The 19,456-nt window shown below is 42.8% G+C and overlaps 1 protein-coding gene across 4 annotated transcripts in view; it reads right to left on the bottom strand.

Moving 5' to 3' along the window:
- Positions 1 to 19,456, bottom strand: part of LOC143960591 (uncharacterized) — a 184,352-nt gene that overhangs the window by 26,455 nt on the left and 138,441 nt on the right. For all 4 annotated transcript variants that reach the window (XM_077469343.1, XM_077469344.1, XM_077469342.1 and 1 more), the window contains one exon: positions 7,267 to 7,299. In XM_077469343.1, the coding sequence (XP_077325469.1) occupies positions 7,267 to 7,299 (33 nt within the window). The remainder of the gene's footprint in view (positions 1 to 7,266; positions 7,300 to 19,456) is intronic.

Raw genomic sequence — 19,456 nt, 5'->3', positions numbered from 1 at the left:
AGATTAACAATTATAAAAACTACAGTAACATCACAATTTATCTTTCTCATTTTGTTTGGTGAGAAAGATGAGATGGATCAACTTGCAATCCTTTACAAGCATGCATCTGTGTTATTTAACTCTAATTAGAATAAAGGGTTTTGGGCAATGTTGCTATGGGCCTTTTGTGGAAATCAACCAACTTCATGGTAGCTCATTCCCTCTATTCGATGTTCCATGATTCAAACCTGTAGCCAGGGCATACTGTTCGTAGGAGAAGACTTTAGCAAGCTGATGCTACAAACATTCTCCCACAAGGGTTGCTTTCAGAAGAAACTTCGCCAAGTTATTCCTCAAATCATTTATAATGTGCAGTTCCAAAAATGTGATTTACATGTTACAGTGCCCTTGGGGCCTACAATATGTTGAGTACATTACATGTCCGTCTCAACAAACATGTGACAAATATCAACAAGGGATTCAAAGGACACAGTGAGGGAGATTTACTAAAACTAATGCACTCAGAAGCTGGTGCAGCTGTGCCAATCAGCCAATCAGCTTCTAACTTCAGCTTGTTCAAATAAGCTTTGATGATAAAACCTGGAGACTGATTGGTCACTATATAGAGCTGCACCAGATTTTGCCCTCTCCAGTTTTAGTAAAAAATCCCCATAGTGTCTAAACATAACGTCAGCCATCATAATAAAAATCCTCCTGGGACCATGTTTATTGTAATAGACAACTACCCTCTATTCGATGTTCCATGATTCAAACCTGTAGCCAGGGCATACTGTTCCTAGGAGAAGACTTTAGCAAGCTGATGCTACAAACATTCTCCCACAAGTGTTGCTTTCAGAAGAAACTTCGCCAAGTTATTCCTCAAATCATTTATAATGTGCAGTTCCAAAAATGTGATTTACATGTTACAGTGCCCTTGGGGCCTACAATATGTTGAGTACATTAAATGTCCGTCTCAACAAACATGTGACAAATATCAACAAGGGATTCAAAGGACACAGTGAGGGAGATTTACTAAAACAAATGCACTCAGAAGCTGGTGCAGCTGTGCCAATCAGCCAATCAGCTTCTAACTTCAGCTTGTTCAAATAAGCTTTGATGATAAAACCTGGAGACTGATTGGTCACTATGTAGAGCTGCACCAGATTTTGCCCTCTCCAGTTTTAGTAAAAAATCCCCATAGTGTCTAAACATAACGTCAGCCATCATAATAAAAATCCTCCTGGGACCATGTTTATTGTAATAGACAACTACCCTGTTTCCCCTAAAATAAGACCTAGTGTGATTGTCGGTGATAGCTGCAATAAAAGCCCTACCCCCCAAATAAGCCCTAGTTAAAGTCCTTGTAGGTCTTCTTTTCAGGGTAGGGCTTATTTTTGAGGAAACAGAGTAGGGCTTATTTGGGTGGTAGGGCTTATATTGCAGCCAACACCGACAATCACGCTAGGTCTTATTTTAGGGGAAACAGGGTATGTTTGCCACTGGAAAGAATATAATGCTGGGAAAGAAATATCTTGCTCAGAAAATAAATAGATTTATGATTTAAAAACCTATACACCATATGGCCTATTTTATTATTAACAGTTAATATTTATCCCATGAGATTTAAGTAATGTCAGTTTTGTGCAAATCAGTAAATACTGGAGGTGTATTTTTAACTTTAATAATAAATAAAAAACATTTTACATATGAAAATATTTATAATAATCTAGGTTTTAGTTTAGTCATGTATTTGATCCGAATATAAGCCGAGGCCCCTAATTTACCACAAAAAAAATGGGAAAATGTATTGACTTGTGTATAAGCCGAGGGTGAGACATGCCTGTCCATCCCTGTGTGTCCGTCCATCCCTGTGTGTCCGTCCATCCCTGTGTGTCCAGCCCTGTGTGTCCGTCCATCCCTGTGTGTCCGTCCATCCCTGTGTGTCCGTCCATCCCTGTGTGTCTGTCCATCCCTGTGTGTGCAGCCTTGTGTGTCCAGCCTACCTGTGTCCCGAGCCTGCGTCCCGAGCCTGCGTCCCGAGCCTGTGTGCTTCTGCCATGCCAGGATCGCCGCTCTTCTCGTCTGACAGACGGCGTCGGCGCCTCGGCGGCCATTCCACTGTTCAAAAGCCGCGCCTCCGTCTGTGATAGGCGGAACACTCAATTTCCCAGCAGTCTGTGTTCCGCCTATCACGGACATCCTCTCATCCTCGTCCGTAGTATGAGGATGAGTGGATGTCCGTGATAGGCGGACCACTGACTGCTGGGAAATTGAGTGTTCCGCCTATCACAGACAGGGAGGCGCGGCTTTTGAATAGTTGAATGGCCGCCGTCTGTCTGCTCGACACGCTGATCGGGTAGACAGACGGCGGTGACTCGAGTATAAGCCGAGGGGGGGCACTTTCAGCCTCAAAAAAGAGGCTGAAAATCTCGGCTTATACTCGAGTATATACGGTATCTTCAAAATTGTATTGTGTGTTTTTACAATAGAATTAGGATCAGTAAATATTATTTCACAAATTTACCTGTATATCATATGTGCAGATGGAGATTTTTTTATTTAGATTCCTTTCTGGTGGCAATTTTTCCTTTTGGTCACCGGAGGGCTCTGTCTATAGTTTGGGGGGGGCAGTGTGATTATAAGGCGCCTTGAAGATACGACAGACTGTCTATTTACATAATAATTACTGTACGGTTGCCCAATCAGAGCTGATCCTCGTTCTACTGGTCCTTATATGTGTTAAAGTGCATGTTTACTGGCGTGCACCCTGAATTACTAATGAAGTCACCTATGACAAAACTTGTAGGGCAGAGCCGGGGCTTACGTGACCACACATGCATGCCAGAAGGCAGCCATCTTTGGTTCTGGTGACATCAGAATTTGTGTTGAATACAGCACTGTTTACCTTTTTGTTACATAGTTGGTCGGGTTGAAAAAAGACAAAAGTCCATCTAGTTCAACCAAAAAAAATTATACAATCCCATATACACAATGCTGTACCCACAGCTGATCCAGAGGAAGGTGAAAAACCCCAGCAAAGCATGATCCAATTTGCTATAGCGGGGGAAAAAAAATCTGAGAGGCAATTGGATTTTCCCTTGATCGACTTACCTATAAATGTCAGTACCCAGTTATATTATGTACATTTAGGAAATAATCCAGGCCTTTTTTAAAGCAATCTACTGAGTTTCCTGGAACCACCTCTGGAGGAAATCTTTTCCCCATTTTCACAGCTCTTACTGCGAAGAAACATTTCCGTATTTGGAGATTAAATCTTTTTTCCTCTAGACGTAAAGTGTGCCCCTTTGTCCTCTGTGATGACCTTAACCCTTTAAAGTCCACATTTTTCAATCTGTTAGCATGACTCAAAATGTGCACTACCAAACGATGGAGCCGAACGTTAAAGGGTTAAAGTGAACAAGTCATAAATTGCATTTTTGGATGCAGTAAGTGTAATTTTTAGCAAATAAAGCTTTCAATATATGATTTTATACTTTAACTGGTATGTGTATTTCCTACATGCTCGATATGTGTATCTGAGTTCTTGGAGCCATAAATTAATCTGGTAACCTTGTGACACCTGCCGCATGGTGCTGGGAGATTGGAGGAGCTGAGAAATAAGAAGGATATTTACATCAAAATCATTTTTGACCACTCTTTTATTTGGGGGTCATCATATTCTGGTAAGCCTCTCCTGTGCACCATACTTTATCACGTACTTTATAGATGTAATATTTTTGACTGTAACATTTATTTGTTTGATTAAAGAGCACATTATATGGGAATTGTTTCAACACGTTACTTATATATTGTTACAGAGATATTGTAGCGCTGCACATTTTTGTATTTATTTCTGTATATCTTGTATCAGGATATTGTGATATAGAGTACATATTTTTTTCACTGTTTCTCCACTAAGGCAAACCTTTAGTGCAGATTTTCAGCATTTATATTAAACAATTACTCTCAATCAAAACGGCACTGGGCAGCGCAAGCAGCACAATAGGTAAGCATTTACATTCTTTTTTTAAAGGAGCAGGAATCATTTGAACTTAAACATTGCTGAGATGCCCATTTCAAAAAATATAGTTTACTATTTTAAAATCTTATGGGGAGCATCTATTGTGATGAGTGTTTTTTTTTAACAATTATAGAAGTTAGGTGGCATTTATACAGTAGTGGGTTAACAGAATTGTATAAAACCTCCAATCCACTTGTTTGGCAAGCTTTAAGGAAGAAAGCTGTGGTTTCTCCAAAAGTGTCAGCAGAATCCAGGAAAATAAATGATAACACATTTATGTAGGGTAAGGGCCATTCTTGGAGCTTTCCCTGAATTTTACCACAGAGTGTTAAGGGCAGAACAGTTTTTTTTACAGAATATCAATGGCCTGCTGCAAGTGGGAGCACATGGAAAAATTCTGTTTTACATAGCAGAATACCTTTGGGGCTTAACTACAGTTGGGACCTAAATTTACCCCCCCCCCCCCCCCCCCTTTTTCTTACCTGAGTCTGATCTTTCTAGTGACAGAGACGAGCACAGCAGCTCCAGCCACTACCTCAGATCCTCATTGGATAGATTGATAGCAGCAGGAGTCATTGGCTCCCGCTGCTGTCAATCAAATCCAGTGACAAAGCAGGCGGGGGTGGGCCCGAGTCCTGCTGTCAATGGACACAGCATCAGGACTTGGGAGAGCACCAGCATGAGTGTCCCCATGGAGGGGGGCCCCAAGAGAAGGAAGATCAGGGCCACACTGTGCAAAACCCTTGCACAGAGAAGGTAAGTATAACATGTTTGTTATGTAACAAAAAAAACGTAGCTTTACAATCACTTTAACCACTTCAATGCTGCATTTTCACCCCCTTCCTGCCCAGGCCAATTTTCCTCTTTCAGAGCTGTAACATTTTGAGTGACAATTGCGCAGTAATGCAACACTGTACCCAAATTAAATTTTTATCATTTTTTTCCCCACAAATAGAGCTCTCTTTTGGTGGTATTTGATCACCTCTGCATTTTGTTTTTGTGCTATAAACATACAAAGAGCGATAACTTTGAAAAAAACACAATATTTTTTACTTTTTGCTATAATAAATATCCCATTTAAAAAAAAAACACATTTATTCCTCAGTCTAGGCGGATATGTATTCTACATATTTTCGGTAAAAAAATGCAATAAATATATATTGATTGGTTTGCGCAAAAGTTATAGCGCCTACAAAATAGGCTATTAATTTATGGCATTTTTATTATTATATTTTTTTACTAGTAATAGCGGTGATCTGTGATTTTTATCATGACTGTGACATTAGGGTGGACAGATCGGACACTTTTGACACTATTTGGGGACCAGTGATATTTATACAGTGACCAATCAGTGTTCCTATATACTAGGAACAAACGATCTGTGATTACACACACAGATCCACGTTCCTGCTCTGTCACATCCGGCAGACAATGCGGCCATCGGGCATGCGCATCAGCTCCTCGATGACGTGACATGCGCACGCACCCCCTATATCGCCAGGAAGCCAACGACGTCATATGACGCCCGCCCAGGATAGGAGATCCCATCTGCGGACGTCATATGACTATAGCCGGGTCGGGTAGTGAAGTGGTTAAATAGTTCTATATACTGTCTATAGTTTTTTCGCTTGTTTTCCTGCTATAGTTTGATCAGCTGTCTAATGTGTGTTCCCAAAATTTCTATGATGGTTTTAATGTGACCTTTGTACATATGTATTATATATATTTTTTTACAAAATATCCTTGTTTCCTATTAGAAAGCTTTGTTTCTTTTGTAAACAGCTGATTTAATGATTGCCTCTACCACTATTGCATGGCTAGAGAATTTTAATCGGCTGTTTTAATGTAATATGTTTTATTTATATGTTTTTACAAAGTTTCCTTAATTCCTATATGTAGCAATATTTTTATTTTTTATAGAGCTAGTTGATTGGTTATTCTTCCCACCATTGTGTGGCAATGGTAATTTAATCGGCAGTATTTTTTAAAGGATAGCTCCTGTATATGTAAAACCTTTCCTAGTTGAAATGCATAAGCTGTATCTGTTTTATGGGTGACGACCCTTCAATAAAGTACATCTAAGAGGATTATCTTGAATTCTGGCTTGTTTACAGTCTAGGTTTCAGTTTGAAGAAAGGACTGTTACTCAGCACCAAAATAGTGGAGCGTGGGTTGGATGCAGGTTCAGAGCACACATCTTTTTATAGTTTGAATTTATCTTTCAATATGTGCCATTGATAGATTGTTATTGCAATTTGTAGCTGGGATAATTGCTCCTTCTCTTCCTCTGAATACTTACAAAGATTTATCTGGGTCAAGTGACTCTAGAGAATTTCTCAAGATGCAGCAGTCACTTTTATTTTTGTACCACTCACACACAGAGATTATATTTTCTAAGTTTGCAAAAATTTTTCTTTAAGTACTCTCCCACCATAGCGTGGCTAGGGAATCTTAGCCCTTGTACACACGGTCGGAGATTCCAACGGAATGTGTCCTATCGGACCGTTTTGTCGGATATTCCGACTGTGTGTGGTCTGCACTGGACTGTTTCCGTCGGAATATCCGACGGACCAAGTTTTCCAACTTGCCGGTAAAATTTTCCGACAAAATGCTCCTATCGGACATACTCCGATCATGTGTAGCCTACTCCGACGGACAAAGTGCCACGCATGCTCAGATCAAATTCCTAGACCAAAGATATTGGCTACTAGCCTGAACGTAGTCCCAACGAAATAACGTCATCACGTTATGTATTGTACAATCGGATTTTCCGACAACTTAGTCCGACCGTATGTATGCAACATCACTTCCGGACCTCTTCCGGAATTAATCCGACGGAATTACTCAGACGGATTTGGTAGTCGGAATCTCCGACCGTGTGTACAAGGGCTTAGAGTAGCTTGGGAATTTTAATCAGCTGTTTCTATGTAATTATAAGTGTGTAATTTTAAGTGTAAATGTATTTTTTTATATGTTTTTACAAAGTTTCCTTAATTCCTGTATATGTAGAGTTCATTTCTTGTTTATGCAACTGGTTCATTGGTTTCCCCTCACGCCATTGCATGGCTAGTGTATTGTAATACCCTACATATTAGATATTAACTGCTAGCAGTTTTGGTAATTTAGTGTAGCCTTGCCAGTAAAAGTAGAAATGCAGTTGTCAATGTCCTATATAACTTTACATTTTAAATAATAAAATAATATAAACAATTAACATCCACAATATTTTCTACAGTTTTTAAAGCTGTATATTTGGTTTTACTTACCTTTTTTGACTGTTTTATTTCTGTACAACGTGTCTGTGAATAAAACAGAATACAAAGCTATTTTTTACAGAAATTAATTTATGATCTGTTTATCTAGCAAAGTATAAGATAAAGCAGTAAAGTGTATTTAAATCCAAGAACCAAAATGTTATTTCCTGGCTAACCTCACATCAGCACACCATGGGTTAATCCTCCATAGGTAACCCCAAAGACCACCTCCAATAGATAGAATAAAAGTCCCACCCTCCTAATCCCGGTGTTCTTCATTTTTGGTTGCTCCAGGCCACCTGCCAAAAGTTTCCAGATTGGATGGATGTTGGTAAGCAGTATCCCCCCTACTGCACCCGCACCTCCCCCTAGGTTCGCTGCCTTTCCTCGGTTTGAAGACCCTGTGTGTGGGTGGTAAATCCCCTGTAAGCCAGGGCACCCTTGTGCCTAGATTGCGGGCATTGTTGCTTAGACATTATTTACTGACCTATGTGGTGCTTCTTAGGGACGCTGTGGCTGCACTCCTTGTTTATCTCCCATACTGTGTCTCCTTAGCAGCATGACAGGCTCTCTCTCTCTTCCTTATCCCGTTGGAGGGCGGTTCCCCTCCAGTCATCTGGCAACTGAGTAAACAAAAGGCAGAGAGTCAGATGGCCTGAGCGACCATGCTTCCTGTTTTCTCTGCATGTCAGTTGCAGGTAAGACAGTCTCTCTCTTTCTCCTTTTTTCTTATCAGAGAGGCTGTAGAGTAAGTAATCTTTCTTTCTTCTTTTAGTCTTTGACTGATTAGTGACCTGCCTGTGGACTTAGCAAGCTGCCCATTGCACCCTGCTGCCTTCCCCCACTGTAAGCTGCTTAAAGGGGACATGACACAAAAAAAATTTTTTAAGGAGAAAAGCAGGGAGTGGGAAGAGAGTTTCTCTCTGTGCTCCCTGTCTCATACAGTGATTCTTATTTTTTTTAAGATGAGCACACTGCACAGGTCAGAGGCACGAAGATCTAAAGAAAGGTACAAGGGGACGGCATGCAACAATGGGGACAAGCGTGCTAACCGTTAGCTCACGGTTGTCTGTCTTTGCTGTTTTGCAGGAGCCAAAGCCAAAAGAGCAGATGATCATCAAAGTATAAGTCCTGGCAATGTTCTGCTTCACCGCGGGGCCATGAATCCCGTCCATCTGTACAGAGGCTCTCGCTTTCTCCTGACCCGCATGAACTGGGTGCCCAGACATCTACCTCTGGCCAGACTCAAGCGCAACATCCTCCACAGGGTCTGTGCTGGGCCTGCAAACTCCCAGCCTTGCCTGGAAAGCTTATCTGCAAGGGTTGCCTTGGAGAAGTGGCAGCAGATAAAGAGGATGATGCAAGGAAGTTTAAAGATTATATCCGTGAGGCAGAACAGGAGAGCCTCCAGGACATGGCGATTCTAATGAGACACTCTTCCCATAGGCTTACACAGCCCAAGACATTGAGCACCTCACCTGAAGAGAGTGTATCAGCGTTATCTAGGTTAGTTAGTTAGGTTCTTTCCTAACTTGAAAAAGGAGGGACCTGCCTTCACAGTATTTCCTGGAGATTAAGGAATTGATCAAGGACAAATGGGAGAAACTAGATAAAAAACTGAATTTGCAAAACAAACTCTCAAAGCTGTATCCCATTCCTTCTTTACAGGCTAGCCTTTGGGAGACCCCAACAAATGTGGATGCAGCCTTGCAGCATTTGGCACAGCATGTGGAGAATTTGGTTACTTTAAGGAATCCAATGGATCGCTGGGTGGACACAGATATTAAAAGGATTTATTCTGTGGCTGGGTTGGCCATTCACCTAGCCATTGCCCTGATGGCCTTTTCAAGGGCCTTGAAGACATGGCTTGCCAACATTGATACTGCTTTAAACACAGGGGTAGACCCCTCAAAGATTATTACAGCTTTGGAGGAGCCAAACATTTCAGCAGATTTCCTTGCGGAGGCATCGGTAGATTTAGTAAAGCTGCTGGCCAGATCTATAGCCAGTGCTGTTACAACAAGGAAGGTCTGTGGCTCCGCCTTTGGATGGAAGACAGAACTTCCAAACAGGCCTTGTGCAACATACCATACAGCGGCAAACTCCTGTTTGGAAAGACCTTGGATGATGCAATTAAGAGAATCTCGGGAGGTAAGTTCGCTCTTCTCCCTCAGCCTAGCTGAAAGAAACCATTTGGACAACCCAGTCAGTCAACCTACAAATGCTTCCAAAAGGCAAAATGGTACAGGCCAGGCTGGCCAGAACGCTCCTTCACCTGTCGGCAGACATCTTTACCTGGGCAGAGGAGCATCTTCAGGACCTGACAGCAGCATATCTCACTGGAAGTCAGAATCCACTGGCAGATCAGCTGAGCAGACACTTTCCGGAACACAGCGAGTAGTCACTCCAACCAAGGTACCTCCAGACAGTTTTCAGGAAGTTGGGCACTGCCACAGTCGATTTGATGCCGACCCCACAAACATGCTCAGCTTCCCCTGTCTGTGATGAAATACAGTTATGTAGGAGCACTAGCACAGGATGCCGATCTGCTGGGCCTTTCCGATGGTGTACATTTTTCCACCAATCCCATTCATTATTGAATGTCCTGTTGAAGATCAGAGCAGAGAAGGTCTACATGGTGTTGGTGGCTCCCTGATGGCCAAGGAGGCCTTGGTTTCCTTTGATCATACAGACATTGTCAGCCCCGCCAATCCTGTTTTCAGCCAAGAGGGACCTTTTGGCCCAGAACCAATGGAGACCCTCCAACCTAAAGCCAGTGGCATGGCTGCTGAATCGGCCCAATTAAGGGCCCAGGGACTTTCCTGACAGGTGGTACAGACTCTAATGAAGGCCAGAAAGACCAGGAATGCAAGCACTTTTATGCTGAATCTCCTTCTTGGCCAAACATACTGGATTTCCTGCAGTCATGCCTTGTCAGGCATTTTCTGCAGGCTGCAATTCTCATTAAACCACCAAGGAAATGCCTCATACCTTCCTGGGCTCTCGGCTTGGTCCTCAGGTCACTCACACAACCTCAATTCATACCTTCGGCCTCTAGCTTCTTATGATCCCTGACCTTAAAAAGGGACCATAAGCCTTGGCATGGAGAGTTTCAGAAATGGTGGCTCTTTCCTGCACAGAACCTTACTGTGTGATCCTTCCACAAAAAGCCATTCTCCAAACTGCTCCAAGTCTGAGGTTTAAGGTTGCATCTATCTTCCATGAGAATTGGGAGGCAATCCTCCCAAGTTTTGACCAAATACATTCATCTGCACTAACGGAGGATTTCAGCTCACTAAATCTGGTGAGCCTGCTGGCCATGTATCTGAAAAGATCTGCTCCTATTATGAAGGTGGGTAACCTTTTTATCCTCCCAGTTGGGGCCAAAAGGGGTGAGATGGCAACGTCAAGAATTATCTGTTCCTGGGTATCAAGGGTCATCACCCTAGCCTACAAGAACCAAGGTCTGGTTCCTCCAGAAATGACACACGCTCATTCAATGAGAGTGATGTCAGACTCCTGGGCAGCATACACTAATGATCTGCTAGAAGATATTTGTAGGACTGCCAGTTGGAGTTCCTGCACAACCTTTGCGAGCTACTATAGCCTGGATATTCAGGCCACAGCATCTGCCAATTTTGAGACATCGGTGGTCTCGGCAGCCTTACAAGAGAAATAAAATTAGTTTTTCCTTATTATACAGCATATCTTGGCTAAGTGTCCTTTTGTTTTCCCCACCCTTCTTCTTTATTGCTAGTTACATCCCATGGTGTGCTGATGTGATGTGAAGTTAGCCAGGAATATGGAAAATTGTTATCAAATACTTACTGTAATTTTCCTTTCCTGACGTACTCTCACATCAGCACAACTTTCCCGCCCTGGTGGCCTGTTGCACAGCCTGCACTCCCTCTGTGATCAGCGAGTCTATGAGACTCGCCTGATCACGGATCGGAGCAAGGGGTCGATCCCGACCCCTTACCACGTGATCAGCTGTCAGCCAATGGCAGCTGATCATGTGACACAACAGAGCCGGTAATCGGCTATTTTTCCTCCTCGCACTGACAGCACGAGGAGAAAAAAAAAGCCGATCACTGGCGGCTGTGATCGGGACATTACTCCCGATCACGGCCAGTGTATCAGTGCCCACCTGCCCCCTGACAGTGCCACCTATGTAATAAAATAAGTGCCCCCCATCAGTGCCACCCATCAGTGCCCACAGTGCCACCCATCAGTGCCCACAGTGCCACCCATCAGTGCCCACAATCTGCCTCAACAACAGTGCTGCACCCCAGTGCCACATATCCGTGCCCATCAGTGCCATCTACCAGTGCCCATCAGTACTCATCAATGCCGCCCATCAGTGCCCATCCGTGCCACCCAGCCGTGCCACCCATCAGTACCATCTTATCTGTGCCCATCTTTGCCCATCAGTACTGCCTTATCTGTGCCTATCGGTATCACCTTATCTGTGCCTATTAGTGCCGCCTTAACTGTGCCGTATCAGTGCCCACCAGTGCAGCCTATCAGTGCCCACCAGTGCTACCTCATCAGTGCATTTCAATGAAGAAGAAAAATGACCTGTTTGCTAAATTTTATAACAAACTATGAAACATGATTTTTTTTTTTTTGCATCTTTTTTTGTTTGTTTAGCAAAAAATAAAACTCCCAGCTGTAACTAAATACCACCAAAAGAAAGCTCTATTTGTGGGAAAAAAATGATAAAAATGTCATTTGGGTACAGTGTTGTATGACGGCGCAATTGTCATTCAAAGTGCATCAGCGCTGAAAGCCGAAAATTGGTCTGGGCAGGAGGGGGGGTTTAAGTGCCCAGTAAGCAAGTGGTTAAAGAAGTTGGGACTTTTATTATATCTATTGGAGTAGGTCCTTGGGGTTACCTACGGAGGATTAACCCATTGTGTGCTGACGTGAGGGTATGCCAGGAAAGGAAAGTTATGGTAAGTATTTGATAACAGTTTTCCATAATATTGCAGCTTACCAGTTCTTAGATGTGGTGGCTGCATTAGTTTTCATTTTAGGCACATTTTCAGAACATTTCAGCAAGTACAGAGATCCTGCCAAAATAGAAGCGTCCTTTGTAAGTTCCTGTGAATTAAACTCATAAATTACGAATTACCCCTCCTCCCATGTAATGGAGATAAAGAGAGGAAGACATTATTGTAGTCTTAAGGTGTTCATGTCTTCCACTATAGATACAGTGGAGTGAGTGGGTGTTGTCACTTTAGGGCAGGGAATATGTTATTTGCAGAATCATAGGTGAAAAAAAGGGAAAAAGCCTGAAAATGAATAAAGGACTGATAAGCTGCAATATATATGTTTTCTGGTTTTGGGCTACAATTTAAGCCTTTTAAAGCTGAAATGTGGGATAAATAAATATTTTCTAAATACGTGAGGCATTTACATCTCAGTGTACTTTGTGCTTTTGTTGTGGATCTCTGCAGTAATCTATGAAAAACATTTCCTTTTTTGCAGAAGTGTCCTGTAGTAGAGGCCAACCACTGCTGCTGTTTCTCCTTTTGCAAGGTGATCTTGTGTGTAGTTACCAGTGATGTAAGTAACTCAGTTAAAATAAACGGAGTTACTTAACGCAGTTACTTTAGAGGGTAACGAGTAATCTAACTGATTACTCTTCCCCTCATAGTAACTCTGTTCCCATTACTTGGGCGCCGTTACCGCAATTACATTTACCACCCGGGAGGCCCGTCGTGGCCGCTCTGCCTGGCCATTCATCCCGCCGCGGGGAGGGGGGCTTTCGCCCGCTGAGCTGAGAAGAGGCCGAGACTCAGAGAGACTGTCTGGACTGCCCCATCCCGTCCCGCCTATCCAGAGAGAGAGAATGTAGGGAGGATTGCAGTGCAATTGATCCATTACAAGTCCTCCACCACCTCTGCTTCTTACTGATCCCATCCCTACCCAACCACCATCACTTCTACAATAGAGGTGATGGGAGGATAAGGTAAGGATGAGATCAGTGGTGGTGGGGGATGGGATCAGTAAGAGGCAGAGATGGTGGTGGGAGGAGAGGATGGCACCAACACCACTGCCACCCCCCCCCCAAGTACCACCACTGCCTGCCACCCCCCCAAGTACACCACCGTTGCCAGCCCCCAAGTACCACCACTGCCACCCCCCCAAGTACTGTACACCACCACCACTGCCCCCCCCAAATACCACCGCTGCCACCCCCTCAAGTACCACCACTGAGTAACGAATTACTTTTCCAATGTAGTAACCGAGTTACTAACACAATTACTTTTTGGGAGAAGTAATTTGTAACCTAACTAATTACTCACGCGTGTACTGAGACAGCCAAATCAGGTTTTTGACCAATGGCTTTTAAGCATTTCTCCTATTAAATGAGTGAAAGGGGTGGCAATGGCTATACATAAATGATGTCCTTTAATCCCTCTGAATCATTTTGCAGACTCAGAAAATACGTGATGGTTAGGAGCACACTGTATGGGTCTCATTATGTTTGCCAACATATATGCCCTTAAATCAGGAAAGATTGGCTTTATGGATGGCATATCGAACAAAGTAAGTGAATTTTCCTTCAGGTTGTTAGTAGTAGAAGGGGATTTTAATGTGAGCTTGGATCCTTTACTGGATACTACCTCTGGAATGGCAACTCTGTCAGGGGCTTAAAGAAAACATCTTTGCAAATCTTTTTAACAATTGAGATTGGTGGACAGTTGGTAGGTCCTGTATGCTATAGAAAAGGACTATACTTATTTTTTCAATGGTGCACCAATCATATTCTCAAATAGATCTTTTTTTTAATCATTCAAGGTTACTTAGACAGAGGCTCATCATTAAGGATTTACCCCATCACTATAGAATCATACTCCAGTAGAGCGTATTATAACCCTTTTTAAGAAAAACAGTCTTTGACATGACACCTTAATGAAAGTCTTTTAGACGACCTTGCTGTCACTGAGAAAATTAGTTCCACTCTTAAAAGTGGCTCTGGAGAGATATTTAAAAGCATGTTGTGGGAAGCCGTAGTTGGGGGTGCATTCACTACACAGGCTTCTGCTTAAAAAAAATGTTTAGGTCTGATATGTATGAGCTATTAGATGAAGTTACTATTTTGAAACATTGTCATAAAACGGGGTGAAATCCAAAAAGGGCAAAGCTTAGCAAAGCTTAGGTTGCAGCTTAATCAGATGCTTGGTTTACAGGTTCAGTGTAGGTGTAGATTCTTAGCCCACAGGTTTTATGAGCAGGTGAATAAATGTGGCCTCATGTTAGCCATAGCCTTCAAGTATACATTTGGGAGAACTAATGTTTCCTATGTAAAATCTCAAACTGGTAAGAAACTCTATGAGCCTTTGCAAATTGCCCAAAATTTCCAGGAGCATCATCTTTCCGTGTAGAATCTTAAAATAGAGGAATCAGACATAGAAAAAAAAAGTTATCGGATAAATTACTATCTATCTGAAATAAGTTATCCCCAATTAGCAGCACAGGCTATAGAGAAATTAGAATAGGATATTTCACCCAGTAAAACTTTGCAAAAGCTCAAGAATGCTCCTTTGGGTAAGATTCCTGGGCCATTTGGTTTCATTAAGGTGTTTTTTCTTTTAAATATTCTGATGCCCTCTTTCCCTATTTGACTTTGTATTATAATTCATAGTTACATAGTTGGCAAGGTTGACTAAAGACACCAATCCATCCAGTTCAGCCTGTGTTGGTATGTATTTTTGTCTCTGTAACTTCCAATATCCCTGTATATTGTGTTCAATAAGATGCCTATATAAATGTTTTTTTAAATTATCGACATTTCCTGCAAACACCACTAATTGTGGAAAAGAGTTCCACATCTTTACTGCTATAACAGTAAAAAAAAATGCTCAGTTTTAGGTTAAACCATTTCTCCTCCAACTTCATTGAGTGGACTGACAAAGAAGGGATATAGCCCCAAAGACACTTTGGCCACCCATGTGGTACTTTTGGCCAAAGAAGGGAAGGAACTTACATTGTGTCAGAGCTATAGGTCAGTCTCTATGCTAAATCCAAATATTAAGATCCTTGCAAAGATTTTTGCTGATAGACTTAGCGTTGAACTGGATGGACTTGTGTCTTTTTTCAACCTGACTAACTATGTAACTATGTAACTTAAAACACATTTATCAGCAATAATATACAAAGACCAAGTAGGTTATATTCCAGGCAGAAAAGGTAAAGATAAATTTCAAAAAATTATCTCCCTTATTAATTGGTGGTAGTACATTGAACCCCCTGTCTGATTCTGTCCTTGGATGCAGAGAAAACGGAAAATTGAATTCAAATACTTACCGTAATTTTCCTGACGAGCTCCATGGCAACACAGCTGGGGTATAGGCTCCGCCCCCATGACTCCAGGACTTAACTCATATAAATTTGAGCCCATCTACAGCCTAGGCATTCTCTAACTAGACCTACCAAGCTGGGTGGCATCTGTGCTGCCATGGAGCTTGCCAGGAAAGGAAAATTACAGTAAGTATTTGAATTCAATTTTCCGTTTTCCTGACAGCTCCATGTCAGTACAGCTGGGAACTGACTAGCCAAAACAGGGGAGTGATAACGCTACACACTCATCAATTCTGACAAAAAAAAAACAGAAGCCAGGATGCCTCTGCCAAACTCAACTGTCATTAAGCCATAAATATTTTAGTGCCCACATAGCTGTCTTGCAGATAGTTTCAGACACTCGGCCTGCTGCTGCTCTCAAGGTCGAGACCCTTCTAGTGAAGGGTGCTGTTACTCTCCTGGCACTGCCAACTCTTTCAACTTGTAGGCCAAGGAGATGAGCTCTACCAACCAAGAGGCAATAATCTTGCCGGAAGCCGTAAAATCATTATGTGTTCCACCTGGAACAAACAGATGCTCCGACTTCCTGATGGCAGATGTTGCCTTGATTAAACATTTTAAAGCTTGGCCCAAAACCAATGGGCTAATTTCTTGAGTACTCCCCAAAAGGAACATAGGAGGACAACCTCTTGGGTGATATGGACTCTGAAGGTCAGCTCAGGCACAAAATTTGAGCATTAGCATGAGTACCACCCTGTCTGGAAGTACGCGAGTATGGGTTCTTTAAACCCCAAGGCCACCAATGCTGACTCTTCTGGCTGATGTAATTACCACCAGTAAAGCAGTTTTCAGTGACAGGTACCACAGGGTGATTGAAGGCATCTGATGCAATAACGTCCAACAACAATGGGAGATCCCATTTCGGAAACAATTTGAGTTTTTAACCAAATTGCATCTTGAAAAACAGTATAATTAAGTGTTAGATGCCCACTGTATGCCGGTGAAGGCAGAGATAGCCGAAATGTGTGCCTATAGCATACTTACGCATATACCTAAATAAAGCCACGCCTGCAGGCATTTCAGAACAGCCTTCTGAAGAGTCCAACGTAAAATCTTGATCAGCAATAATACTGGGAATTTATGCCATATTCTACTATAGGCACGGTTAGCGCTGTCCTTTCTTGTTTTTTTGTAAGAGTATTTACAATCTTCACAGAGCATTCAAAATCCATTAGCCTCTGCCTCTCTAGACCCAGGCCATCAGCCTGAGCCTGTTGGATGCTGGATGAATGGGACTTTGGAGAAGATTTGATCTTACAGAGGGAGTCAATCCTTGACACTTAGAAGGATGAGCAAAGGGTACCAAGGCGACTCCCGCCAATCTGGATCATGACCAGAACTGTCACCTTCCGCCACCACAGCCTCAGTTGGAAGCAGAGAATCAGAGGAAGCAGCAGAAAAGCATAAGCTGTCTTGGAAATTCACTCTGCTTTCAGCACCTCTACCCGATTGCTAGCAGATTCTGGGTCCTGGAATGGAACTTCAGCAATTTGGTGTTGATTGGGGATGTGAGCGGTCTACCTCGGGAAGAAAAATACCAATCTCTGTTAGTTCTCGAAATATTTGCAGTAGTCTGGACCATTCATTGTCATCCAGACTTGTCCTGGACAAATAGTTTGCCTGAAGAATCTTCTGACCAGGCACATAGGCCGCAGATAGCTGTAGAAGATTGACTTGGGCAGATTCTATAATTAGATAAACCTCCTTCAGAAAAGAGAGACTGAGCCTTGTTTCCAGATGTAGGCCACAATCGTTGCGCTGTCCAACTTTACCAGGACAGGCTTACCCCGGAACATTTCAGATGATTTTGTTTCTTCAACCACCAGATTAGGCCACTGGTCCAGAAACCTGATTTGAACGGGGCCGAGAGTTAAACTGAGCCTACCTGAGCTGCTGGAGTGAGGCGATTTTTATGGCTCAATCTGAGACATGAAGGATGAAAGATCTCCAAATTTGGCCTAAAATGCTTGCCTTAATGGACCATGTATCAATCACAAAGGCTGTACCTATGTCCACAGAGGAGCCACATAGTGCTCCTAAGGCATGTATTTGGGAGGCATAATCCCAAAATAACAGAAAGCATCCTAACATGGAACTCTTTACTGACTTACTGCATTAGGTTCCCAGTTTTTCCTGGACTTCCAGCCAGAAATGCAGAAGCTAGCCTCTCTGGGGTGAGAGTGAGCGTGGAAACTGACTCTTGAGTTTTTCGGTCTCCTTTAACTCAGCAGACATCTTGAGGCAGGAAGCCAAACTTACCACTAATACATTTAAGCTTGACCTTCTAGGATCAAGAAAATCGCAGTGATAGCGTTTATCCTTGAAGGCCACAACATATTCTGATGGTAAGGACATGTATATAGCCAATCCCACAAGGGCTGACCAGAGTGGTGATCCCAACCCCTAAACATCTTTCAGTTAAAAAGCGCATAGCTTTCACATCCTGCTGTGACAACGTACTCCAATCTTGTAGAATGAGCACTTGATCCATCCAACATAAGAGAAATGTCAAGCTGTCCTCTGGAAGTACCTCAAATACTTCCAAAGCTTCACTTCTATTTAAAGGCATTTCACCAACCTTACCAATCTGGACAAAGGTCATCCTCATCTTCCTGTTCAGACTGAAGAGGATTTATTGGCTTGATAAGGCCCTGAATAGGAGAATGAACATTACCAGAATAGATGGCCCTTGCAGAAGATAAATTCAGCAATTCCTTTATGCCGCGTACACACGAGCGGACTTTTCAACATCCAAAGTCCGACGGACTGAGTCCGTCAGACTATTCGATCGTGTGTGGGCTGCAACGGACTTTTGACTCGCCAAAGTCCGAAGGACTTTAGAATATGGAACATGCCGGGTCCCTTCGAAAACTCCGCTCGTGTGTATGCTATTCCGACGGACTAAAACCGACGCTAGGGCAGCTATTGGCTACTGGCTATGAACTTCCGTATTCGAATCCAGTCGTACGTCATCACGTTCGAATCCGTCGGAGTTTAGTGTGATTGTGTGTGGCCAAGTCCGCTCCGCCGAAAAGTCCGCCAGAACTCCGTCGGAACTCCGGCAGAACTCCGACGGAACTCCTTCGGAAGTCTGTCGGACATAAGTCCTCTCGTGTGTACGGGGCTTTAGAGTGCCTTGACCATATGTTTAATTTTGACAACTTGGTCACCATCATCTTAATCAAAGCCTGCCTGAACAAAGTAGGAATCACATTCATTCACCTCTACTTGGGAAGAACAACTGGTTAGGTGTCATCATCATCTTTATCCTTGGTCGCCTGAACAGGGCAACATTCTTGCAGTCATGCTCGTCTGTCTTCTCTGAGATTGCTTGCCTGGGAAGGCTTGAGACTGCTCAGTAATCCTTTCACAGGGTGGGTGGAAACACTCCTTTAGAGTGCATTGACCACAGGCTTAATGAATGTAACAACCTGTTAGGTGTCATCATCCTTATTCTTTGTTGATTGAACAAAGCAGAATTATGCGGTCATGTCCATCCGTAAATTTAGAAAGTGGGCCTTTTCACCTGGTATGGCTAGGCAGCTTCTCATTGCCAGAGCAGATAACCCTTTTAAAGGGTGAACAGAAACCACTCATTTAGAGTGTATTGACAATGTGTTTATTGAATGTGACATCCTATTAGGTGTGATAAGGCCCTTATCCCTGGTTGCTTGAGCCAGTGGGATACATACTGTCATGTCCATCTGGAAATTCGGAAAATGGGCTGTTTCAACTGGTATGGCTAGGCAGCTTCTCATTGCCAGAGGAGGTAACCCTTTCAAAGAGTGAGCAGAAAATACTCCTTTAGAGTGTATTGACAACGTGTTTATTG

This window comes from Lithobates pipiens, unplaced genomic scaffold (genome assembly GCF_037356315.1).
Source record: "Lithobates pipiens isolate NorthernLeopardFrog02 unplaced genomic scaffold, aLitPip1_a1.2 Scaffold_8, whole genome shotgun sequence".
In the NCBI taxonomy this organism is placed as follows: domain Eukaryota; kingdom Metazoa; phylum Chordata; class Amphibia; order Anura; family Ranidae; genus Lithobates; species Lithobates pipiens.
The sequence above is the reverse complement of the archived record's forward strand: the minus strand, read 5'-3'. Positions and strand labels throughout refer to the sequence as shown.